Source organism: Arctopsyche grandis, chromosome 4, assembly GCF_051622035.1.
Source record: "Arctopsyche grandis isolate Sample6627 chromosome 4, ASM5162203v2, whole genome shotgun sequence".
Lineage (NCBI taxonomy): Eukaryota > Metazoa > Arthropoda > Insecta > Trichoptera > Hydropsychidae > Arctopsyche > Arctopsyche grandis.
Genome location: NC_135358.1, coordinates 20914974 through 20926914, shown reverse-complemented (window position 1 = coordinate 20926914; position 11941 = coordinate 20914974). Strand labels below are relative to the sequence as shown.

At 32.9% G+C, this 11941-nt stretch overlaps 1 protein-coding gene across 1 annotated transcript in view; it reads right to left on the bottom strand.

Moving 5' to 3' along the window:
- Positions 1-329: 329 nt before the first annotated feature.
- Positions 330-11941, bottom strand: part of LOC143910867 (uncharacterized) — a 259246-nt gene continuing 247634 nt past the window's right edge. The window contains exon 4 of the mRNA XM_077429472.1: positions 330-1137. Coding sequence (XP_077285598.1) covers positions 1076-1137 — 62 coding nt within the window. The 3' untranslated portion in view covers positions 330-1075. The remainder of the gene's footprint in view (positions 1138-11941) is intronic.

The following is an 11941-nucleotide window of genomic DNA, read 5'->3' as shown; positions in this document are numbered from 1 at the left end:
ATTCACCCGAGATTGCATGAAAGTCGTCGCCGATGCTTCATTTTGCTCTCGCTTGTCCAAACTTAACGATTTCAATTCGTTCGGAACGGTTTTTCGCTCGCAAAAAAGTGACTTCGACGGAGGGGTTGCTTCCACAGCCCCCATTCAGCCACCTTCAGTCGACAATGTGACCTGAGCTTTAATACAGAACTCTCGGTTGGTAATTACCAAAAGCTCCCGACAGAGCCACGGTTTTATTACTTTCAGATTTATAGCTTTTCTACTCCCTTCTGGTTCCCTTTGTCTACTGTTCGCACCTAACGACCGACGCGCGTTTTCTTTCTTTTTTTCGTCTTTTCCTCTTCTATCTTCTTTTTGTCTTCGACTATCGCGCGCCCGAAAATCCAACGATTGCTCTATTTGTTCCGTTCCAATCGCCCGGTGCACTCGCTTTTCTATCTTGCCGATACTCCCACACCGAACCACCCCTTCCCACGTCTACCCCCCACTTAACCGAGAGATAAAACCTCTTTTGAATAAAACGGGACTAGGCAAATCGAATGAAATTCAATGCTAAGGATATTTAAGTTGGAAATCAAATTGAAATTTAATTTAAGCAATTTGTAACACAACTGTATTACATCGAAACCTATATAGTATAACTAAAGATACATTAAAAACTTTAAAATATTAACACTAATGATAAATTTCAATAATATATTGGCATTTTCATTCCCAATAAATCAACGGCTGAACAAATCCGCGCAAACTTTTGCATGCGATAAACCGACAAAAGCGGCTTTATCATGCGTGACGTAAAAAAACATTCGCATTAAGGTTTTAATCCTTTTGAGTGTATTTTCTGATACCATTATATGATAATATTATATCATCTGAAATTTTATTGTACTAATTACCCAATTTTATAAGGGGAATTAAAAATGTACAGTTCGTTATAAGATTGAATGCTTCATTAAATACGTCGATTACAATTTTAGCTAATGAAATAGTTATTCATTTGTGAGTTTAATAGCACGCTTTTGACAATTAAATAATAAAAATATAAATTGGAAAAATATTTGATTAGTTTAAAAGCTTACCGTATGTGCATATGTATGTAGACAGAATGATAATGCGATATGAAAGCATTGAGCTTACCTGAAACAAAAACAAAAATTTATTGAAAATATATTCCATTGAATGTTTGAAAATGCACCTTTGACACATTCACGTAAAAGTTTTAGTATCAATAGAAAATTGCAAGAAAATCATCCACCACCGATCTTTTCAACCCACACGGACTATAACTCTACAGAAAACTTCGTCTAGGATTTGAGTCAGCTTTTTTAATCTCAGCGAATCTTCACATATTCCTTTTTAAACTTCAAAACAAACCCAGCACATAATTGAGTTACAAAGTCTCGTTCAATTTTCCCCCATTACCATAATGCGATAATATTTTTTCCCTCGGTCGGGTGTTTTTCCACTCTAGGACGAGGACTTTCGCCTCCGGTTTGACAACATCTCTAATTCAGAACCTATCATAAATTATGATGGTTGGAGGGGGTGTTTCGGGTGGGTTTTTCTCGTTGAAGGCTTTCGTAACTGACTACGTACAAAGTAACGCTCGGGTAACCGAGTCACGATTCTCGCGTTATTTTCTCTAACTGTATGCAAACTTAACACGTCTGTGACGGGACTCATTCATACCCCGGCTGCAAATTCAACCCCGCAATGTCGGATCAACGAAACATTCTCGCTTTTTTCGCGATTACGTGTTGTGTACCTAAGAATAATATATCAAATATATTATACGTATGTATGTATGTAAGATTTATATAAAAACTTTAATATTAATATTAGTATATACATATGTATGTATATGATAGTTAATCAAATAAAAGATTCAACAGACATTATCTATAACTTTTAAAGTACTTACATACACTTTCATACAATCGGCCTTAAAAATACGACGGCTATTTCTAAAAAAATGTGGAAATCATTTTTAAATCACGGATAGACTTCGAATTCAATTATGAAGTAATTTAATGACTGAAAATTTCCGGCTAGGCTTTCATGCGAATTTAAAATATCTGCCTTGCCTCCATTTCCAATATACAAATTTTAACAGTAAATTTTAAATCTCAATATCTTAAACGGATGTGAAAAAAAATTGAAACACTAAATTTAACATTTTGTTCGAAAACAATTTTTTCATTGACATTCAAAATGTAATAAAAATACAATAAATTACATAGATAATAATTAAACCCCCCAAAGGTGCATAAAATAAATTTTATCAGATATATAGGAAGGTGAATATTGAACTTATAAACAAAAATATTCTAAATTATATTTATGAAGATATCAAAAAGCAAATTGTTATTATGTGAAAACCTAAAATAAAGCTGTATATGTAGCTCCGTGGTTGTGTTAATGTTAACCACTAAAAGGTCCCGGGTTCGAGGCCAGCTTTGACTTCGATTGAAAAGAGTTTATTCGGAGTATATATGCAGGTTGCCAATTTATCTGACTTCAATGTTAAAACGGCTTCTCACCAAATTGGCAACTAACCTACCTCCTACATATGTATATGTCACCACTATTTATATATAATTTTAAATTTATATATGAACAAGTTTAAAACATGGGTCGCTTTAGCACCATGGTAAAAATATAATTATTAAAAAATAAGAAAATTAGATACATATGTATGTATATATGTATATGTATGTATAGTACTTAATCTACTCTTAGATTTATCTTCAAAAGTTTATTGAATTATGTACATAAAAAGCATACAATAAAACTCATCAATCGGTACAAGAAAAGCGGCCCCTTAGCACCCTATGTGTGCTCAAAATCGAGTGGAAATTCAAGACTTTCCTTTCATCGAAACCGTCACAAATTAGGCTGCGCTTTGGATTGTATCACAATCAGTATCGCGACGAGTGGAAAATCGATGGGAAGCGTCCCAGAGCGAATTGAATACGGTGAATGGTGGTTTTGGGGGTAAAGGCGCACCCCATTGTGAGGTCGCAGCCGATCAGAGGGAGGCTGAGGGAGATTCACAATTTCTGACAGTTCATCCCGTTGGAGTGTCGTCCCCGGTCGAGTGTGGTGTGGGCCACTCGTAGCAGGCAATTACCCAACTGTCTGGTCTGGGCTAGGGCCGACTCAGAGTGGTTCAGGGCACGTCTGCCACAAAGGGCTGAGCCGCTCGGGCAAAATTGACGTAAAAAGTCAGACCCGTGCCGTAGTAATTTCCCACTTTCTATATACATATCCGGATATTTTTTAATCAATACATCCTACGAGAGGTCCCGAGACGGTCCCTCCATTCAAATGAGGGCTTCTCGGCGTCTCAAGATGTGCCGGTTTGTCGGCGATAGCCCATTGAGAGCGATCCCTTTAGAGGCCGAGTAGAAATGTGGGCACTGTGAAATTTTATCGCGCACACATCGAAAAACGTAAAAAAATATATCTATTCGAAAAAAGAGAACCAAGTATTTTACAGAGATATATGTAAACATACAATTTTTATATAAAACTACAAACATCTTTACCAATAAGCTGCAAAAATTTGCTTATTTTAAGCTGTGTTATAATAGGATGCACAGAGACACACTACGACACGTCTATTCTGATTTGGACACAGTTTTACAGTGTGAGATTTTATAGGTACAAAAATATCTCCAAAACATTATATTTAATAATTAATAAAAATAAAAAAAAACATATTTAATTTTTATCGGTAAATTGGTGATTTAAATCAAAGTACGTTATCTTGCATCAAAATTATACATATACTAAAAATGTATGAACTTATTTAAACATAATGAAAGCACTAAACAAAGAAACCATTCATTCTGATTATATCCACAAAAGCAAATTATGAAATAAGCAAATGTTAATAAAACAGTAACTAAGATATTTTAATTTCCACAAGATTAAAATGTTTCATACTAGGTTTCAAGTATCAAGTTCAAGATCGTTCCCAGGATTCCCGAGATCTCGGGACATATGATGTAATTTATTTTTCAATTTAATTTCTATTTTATAAACATACATCTTTATTAAAAATAAGTAAACAATATATTTATTAACTGGGAAAAATGTAAGTATCATTTGAAATAGCTTCATAAGAATATTAACACTTGAGACCCGCTCATTTTTGCATTAAACCTAGCCTAGGGGCCGCATAGATTTCAAGAAATTTGCAAAATTTTCAATTTTTTTTCTAATGACGAAGTAGGCGTGTGGTGCGTACGCCAAAAGGCGTGAACGGTTCATAGCGGTTGGATTAAAAATCACGCCAAAAGGCGTGTACGGGTCTCAAAGTGTTAAAATATCTAAATGAGAATCCGAAAGACTTCTTCTAGATTTGGCACTTCCAAATACTTCAACATTCGAAAAACTATTTCGATGTCGATCTAAGCCGGTTTCATAGAGAAAAAAGACGACAATATATATTTTTTAAATTATCAATTTTTTCACCATTTATGTATATATTCATTTATTTTTTAATGTCTCTTTATTTAATTATTTATTATTCGTGAAACAAAATTGTCTCATCTTCATCGGAATTTAAAAGAGTTTCTTCCATTGTGGAATCGTTAATACAACAAGGATACTCTCGTTTCATAATAGTTTTACCGTAGGATGTACATATTATACATTCGCTGTTATTAAAAAAATTGCGTTTTGATTAATATAAAAAAAAGTGCGTTTTGATTAAAATATTTTTTTGATTTGAATTCCCGAGACACGGGACCTCAAAAATTCCGTGAATTCCCGGTAATTTCTGTCCACGATCAACCCGGGCAGAAACATACCTCTACATTAAAATTCAAATAGAAAAAGTTTCCCGTTTCGTTCGCGTTTTTGGGCGATTTTTTTACAGAAACCATCGCGGGCATACAGAAATATCTCCTGTAAGTTTCATCGCAATCGGTTGAATGGTATAGGAACGCATACGTGACAGACAAACAGTCAGATAAACAGACAAATTGATTGATTTTTTTATATACAAATGTATATAGATAACATCCTCGTTGATATTCTTAATTCCTGTTTCAGTTCTGAATCCCGATTCCTGTTTCAGTTCCTTTTTCCGATCCCTGTTTCAGTTCCAATTCCCAACACCCGATTTCTGTTTCAGTTCCAATTTCGATTAATTAGTACTATTCGTATTGTAACTTTATTTTAAATCAGACCAATTTCTTTCCGAAACCACCCGTTGAATTTTCAACGGGCATAAAACTAGTTGTATAATAATTTTATTGTAATGCTTAGTACCTACTTATATACAAAAGTTTGACCATAGGTGTTGCCTTGGGGTAACTTTTCATAACGCCTACATATAGTAGAAATGAATGTATGTACATATATACATACAAATACATATAATAAATAAATACTACGGTTATTTTTTTTCAATTTGTAATTGAATTGTTACACAAATTTTATTTTTATAATTTAACCGAATAAAAAAAAAAACTAGTCCACTCTTTTTCAACGGAACCCGACGCATAAGTAGACGCAAAGCGTGTCTTTGATCCGCTGCGTTCGGAAAAATCGCTTAACAGGGCGTAAACGATGCCTCACCAACAAGATGCGATATATAGGTATTATCCCGGGATATAACATTGTATACATGTGCGAGTGGGGAAGTTCGAACACGAAGCCATTCCTCAATTAAATTTGCTCAGTTCATTTGATGCTGAGATGTCCCGAGACGCCATTACTCACGTGTCGTGTTATGTCGTGGCGACACGCATCACAAGCAACCGCACCTTCGTATTCGGTGCGTTTTAACCCTTTAACCGTGTCGCCCCGAGCCACTTATCATTTCGATTTTATCGTCTTGTATATTAGTGGGAAACACGTCGGTTTTCCGACGACCGGGTCACCGTAACGAATATATCAATAGCGCGAATGTGAAATCAAATATTTAAATTACGCAAAGGCACCTTCCTTTTACTCTGCAGCTGAAGCACGTGATTGAGATTATAATATTCTCTTTTTTCTTTTCATTTCTATTCTTCTTTTTCCTTTTTTTTTGTTTTGTATATTTCATCGCTTCAAGAACGGTTGGTTCCACAGAAGTGATAAATTCGACTTAAATATTTATGACGTGCTCATTTTTTCTTTGAGCAGTTTTTTTCTCTTCGTAAATATATCTCTTTTTATTTTACACCGCAAATTCCGATATTATATTCTCTATATTTATACATTTAGAATTAATTTACATGATTTATGTACATATTATATCAAATGGATGTTTTGTTATTGCATAATATTTAACTGTTGGGATGAAATCAAATAACGGAAAATGAGTCACAAAGTTGCAATCTTATCCACCTTTAGAATAAAATATATTTATTTACCTATATATTTGTATATATGTACATACATATATATATATATATATATATATATATATATATATATATATATATATATATATATATATATATATATATATATATATATATATATATATATATATATATATATATATATATATATATATATATATATATATATTGTAACCCAATTAAAAACATTTTTTTTAATTGATAATATTGCGTTTTACACTCATTTATTAATGTGTATATAAGTCATCATAAAATATATTACGATTTATATAGTTCCACAATGGCTTATATTTAATAAGTCAGTAACTATAAATGCACTTGGTCAGTTATTCAAATAAATAATCGGTAGTTTTATTGAATGATCAGTATATTTGGATCAATAAGAAAACTCTCTGCGATTATCCTAAATTGTAAGTTTAGTTTGACAATTACCAATTTAACATATGAAATTCTATCATATAAACTCATAATGAAATGTTTTTTTTGACATTTGATATTTTGATGAATTTATTTACAGAATTTCTTGTATTTTTACTTACCTCCTTTACGTTTCACATGGCTTTCGTGTTAGTGGTCATTTTTATCTCTTATCCGATCTTTTTTACTGATTATTTTACACAAATTTAATACCGTAAATGCCTCTCAGTGACAACCTGTAATGCCATCATGGAAATATTTTAATTAGAAAAAAAAAATAAAATTTACTTTACTAACCAAGTGTATTTAACACTTGTTTGGTAAAGTAAAAATATTGTTATTTTCAACAATACTGTTCATATACTACATAATTTTTACGAGATATTCCTTTTAATACACTCGATCGCAAAGCTTCTGAAAAAAAACGGTAAAAATCGGAGATAAAATATATAAGTACAACATATTGAGATCTCGAGATGTGCTTTGAGAAAGATTTCAACTTGAAACCGCATCGGGGTGCATAAAATTGAATCGGAAATTACTCAGAGACGCGCCTATATACAACAAGCGCACACATATTTTCACCGGAAAACTTCGACGGCGACAACGACAACGACGTAAACCGGACGAGAGGGAAATCGCTGCGTCGACGAATGGAAATGAAAAAAAATCCATTCTTCGACCGAAACGCCGAATGTTCTCCTCTCCCCTCACCCGGGGTGAAATGAGGAAAAACGGATATATAAGATGGGTAGAATAAATATTCGTGGAAACATTGACTCCATCGCACCAAACGTATAATAATATTATTTGCACGCTCTCTCCTTTTATTTTCGGCTGAGCCATGGGCTTTTCCAAATATTGCGCGTAAAATCTTCTTACAAGAATAAAGACATCCAGTAAAATCAATTCACAATAAATTATACATAAATTATATCACACTCTATATAGGTACATAAAAATTATGTTTGTTTGCTTATTTATACCTCTAGCATTCATAATACATTGTTTTTATATTGAAACTACCAAATTTGTGAGATGAATTTCAGATGGGATCCCTTTGAAGGGTTTTTTTATAACTTTAATCTTTCAACACCGGGCAAATGTGATTGTCTACTATGCAATTCATAGCTCTCGATATAGAATCACCAATCGTATATACCACTTCCAGGTCAGAGCCTCTTCTTGGGTTTTCCTAACTTTCATCAGCCCAAGCAACCTACATATGTATCTGATTTGATCTTGTCTGTATATAAAATAATCCTATTTGCATTCATATTTTTTTTATTTACTTAATATTGATACATGAAGTATTATATTGCGATTTCCTTGTGAACATCACACATATATACATATATATTTAAAGGGTAAAAAAAAAATAGCGAATAAGATTAAATTGCCAATTCTGGTTGACGGATTAAAATATTAGACTGAAACTAGATAAATACACTGAAGGATTTAAGAGAAAAACATAAAGCCTCGAAACTATTGAGCAAAATTTCCAATTGAGATAAAATATTTACAAAACTAGTGAATGAAATTTATCATGTATATTATAGGTTTATATATAAATACAAATTAAAAATTTAGAATTTTATCATCATCATAAAACTTCGTATGGAGATATATACAAACAGACAAAATAAAATCAGTTATTCGTTTACATGATTGTATTCTCGCTAAAGCAAATCGACAGTTTTAAATGCCACTTCAATCTCATAGTAACCCACCTTAGACTGTGGATGGATTTTGAAAGCGTTCAAGCCTTTTTTAACTATTTATTTTCAATTTTAATCGCAATTATTCCTAAATCTATAAAATAATTTTCATCCATTGGACAAATAAAATTATCAATTAGATAATTCCAATACTTCGACAACTTGTGATTAATTTAATGAAAAGTATAAGTAATTTATATCTATAGTAAGCCTTAAATGAAATTTATCACATATTCTTTTACACAGTTAATAAAATAATTTTCCACCATTCAATAGATATACACCCGTTCGTTTCACGCGTTATTAAATTTTCCGCATGCCCGACTTTGCCGCCGTTATTTTTTTGCCCTGTTTTCCTTTATTTTTCCCGAGGGAATTCCGGATGGCAGGACCGAAGCCTAATCCTGCAGACTCCCACCACTGTCAATCAGGACTCGTTAGGACTACGATTGCAACCGGTGTTTAGCAGTATCGCAATCCCCATAGTCCGATCATAGCGTAGTCCTTAGATTTCGGCCCCTTGATTGGGGGCTTTCACGGCATTCAATTACGCAAACCAGTGGGGTGGGGAGGGGGGGGAGGTATTCGATGGATCGCAAGATTTATGAATTGGCCATTCCTTATTGATGACGTCGGGAAAATATTTGCAGCGCGTGCAGAAATATTTTCCGATTTTCCGCGACACGCAACATCGAGAGCGTAATTTATATGAAAAGGGCCCGAGCGTTTATAGGCTTTGGGTTTTTTTACACCACGCCAGCCAACGCGTCGAATAAATGGCGAGAAAAAAATTGGGAACGACGATGGCACTACATCACTGTCGGATTTCACAGCGGTGCATCCTTTTAGTTATTGTTACTAAGCGCCATTATTCGCTCTAATAAACTTCAAATACGACTTTTGTAAGCTTCACACAAATTTTTATATTTTACTACATAGCACAGAATTTAATTTTAAAAATTTTCAACCACCACAAGATTTACAGTGCACAGGATTAAACAGTTTAAAATTTGAGAACATTGAAAATCTTAAATTCACATTTTTGAAATTTCAATTTATATTAACCATACTATTTATTATGAAATACATATTCATACAGTTTTTATCTCATTAAAGCGTATTTTATATGTATATACATAGATGTAGTATATCAAGATTCACACAAGTAAATGAAAAAGGGTATATTTTCTTCTCTCGAAAGAAGTCTTCATAAATGTACTCAATATAAAAGGTGTTAATCACACTTTACATATTTATGTATATAATTTGTTTTATATACATACATTTAAAACCAATAGAGTTTTTGGAATGCGCTATTCTGAGGTACATATTTTTATATATGTAAAATATAGCCAGCAGTATACATAGCTGGTTGGTTACATTAATTCTAACCACTGAAAGCTTGCCGAGTTTGACCCCTGGGTTGACCTCAATTGAAAAGATTTATTTAGAAGAATTTCTGTAGTGCTGTGGGTCAGACTTGGATATTTATGACTCCAAGTCGATCGTTTTCAATCGGAGTTTGCCAATTTATCTGATTTCATTGTTGTAACGGTTCCTCATCAAATTAGCAAATAAACATCGTATTCAATATTTGTCTTATTAGTACACGTTTAATACCATATATGTACATACATATGTCGCTCATGGACAACTCGTAATGGGATCATGGACAAATGTAATTTTTCATATAAAAAAAAATATTCCTTCATGGGATATAATACATCGAAATAAATCTATTATATAATATGTATAAACGAAAATGCTACTGTGGCAAATAGTTTCGTTTTTATTGATATTATTATTCAAAGATAAATATTCAACTGAACTTCGATAAACTCCGACGGCATCGTTTAAAGTTACTATAAAATGACTCGACTGGAAAAATGGGTAAGGATCATTGCCTCAACAACGTAAAATATGATTTTTATAAAAAGTTTTAAAAGTAAAATTGTGACTCTAAAATAAATAACTGTACAACATCAAATCTACAGATACATCATCTTCTTTAGGAAAAAAATTAGCATCGAACTAAGTTTTTGTATATATGTTAATTAAACGCAAACTAATATAAAATATTTCCAGCAACACAGTTCAGTGATTGGCGTACAATTCTAACAATTGAGGGGTCACAGCTTTGATCACTAATCCAGTGTTGCTGGCTAGACTTCGATATATGTGACTCCAGGTCAATCGTTTACTATTAGCGTTTGCCAACTTATCTTATTTCATTGTTGAAACGGTTCCTACCAAATGTATCCAACTACCCTTTTTTGTCACCATGATTTTAATTTAATTTATAATTATATTATAAACTTATAAAAATGCACAAATTTGGCCATGGGTGACGTCTTGGGAACAATACATTAATGACACTGGTAAAAATAAAATAAAAATTAAGTAAAAATTTGAATAAATTATGAACAGTACACCGTTGGACATCACATTACGAACGTAATTTAACGCAATATTTAATAATTCGTAACATAATATTATGTAATAAATATTAAAAATTTAACAGTTTAAAGATGATATTACATAAATACATACATACAGTTGTTTTCATAATTTTGCTCTTATATAATATAATAATACTAAATGCAGTATGCTCGGCATAACGAGGATTATAGTTAGGGTAGTTGATATAGAGTAAAGACATTGAAATGGCAATATGTTGATCATGTAACTAAAAGAACGGACAATGGATGGACCAAAGAAGTTCCCCAATGGTACCCGAGATAATGTAACAGGGTGCAATGAGGCTGCAGATTGAAATCAGAAAAAAATGCAGGATAAGTTGGATGAGATTTGCCTAAAATAGAGACGAATGGAATCGTGTTGGAAAGGCAGTAAATGATGATGATGATTACATTATTGTAAATTAGTTCGTAAAGCTGTTAATTTTTACAAATATGCTTACGTATGTAGTTTTATATATTAATATATTTTAAAATCGATAAGTGCCTAATCAATACGTTAAGATAGTAAAATCATAAATAATAAGACATAAAATATGAAACTTTCCCCCTGGCTAATTTGACTCAGAGTATATATTTGCATTGAGGGTGTAAAGGAAAGGAAAGGCAAGCCCGATGGCAGTTGTATTTTCAAATTAAAGAATAGGCAGAAATAACTCCCCTTCCGACCAATTTCTGCGATTGCACAATATTGTTCGCAGGAAGAATGGAAAATTTTCCAATTATCAACGCAAACAGTACCGCAAAAGACTCGACGGCAATTATACGATGGCACGCGATGATGACGGGAATGGGTGGATTGGGGGGGGGCGTGTGTTTTTTAGACCGTCGAAGATAAATAGCGGAAAGGCTTAAGGTGGGGCTAGAAAGTCAGATGGTTAGAATAACGTCAGTCAAAAACCGATCGTTCAATTGTCGTCGCACCTGAAAAACCCGCGAAGAAAATGCATAGATGCGAAAACAGAAA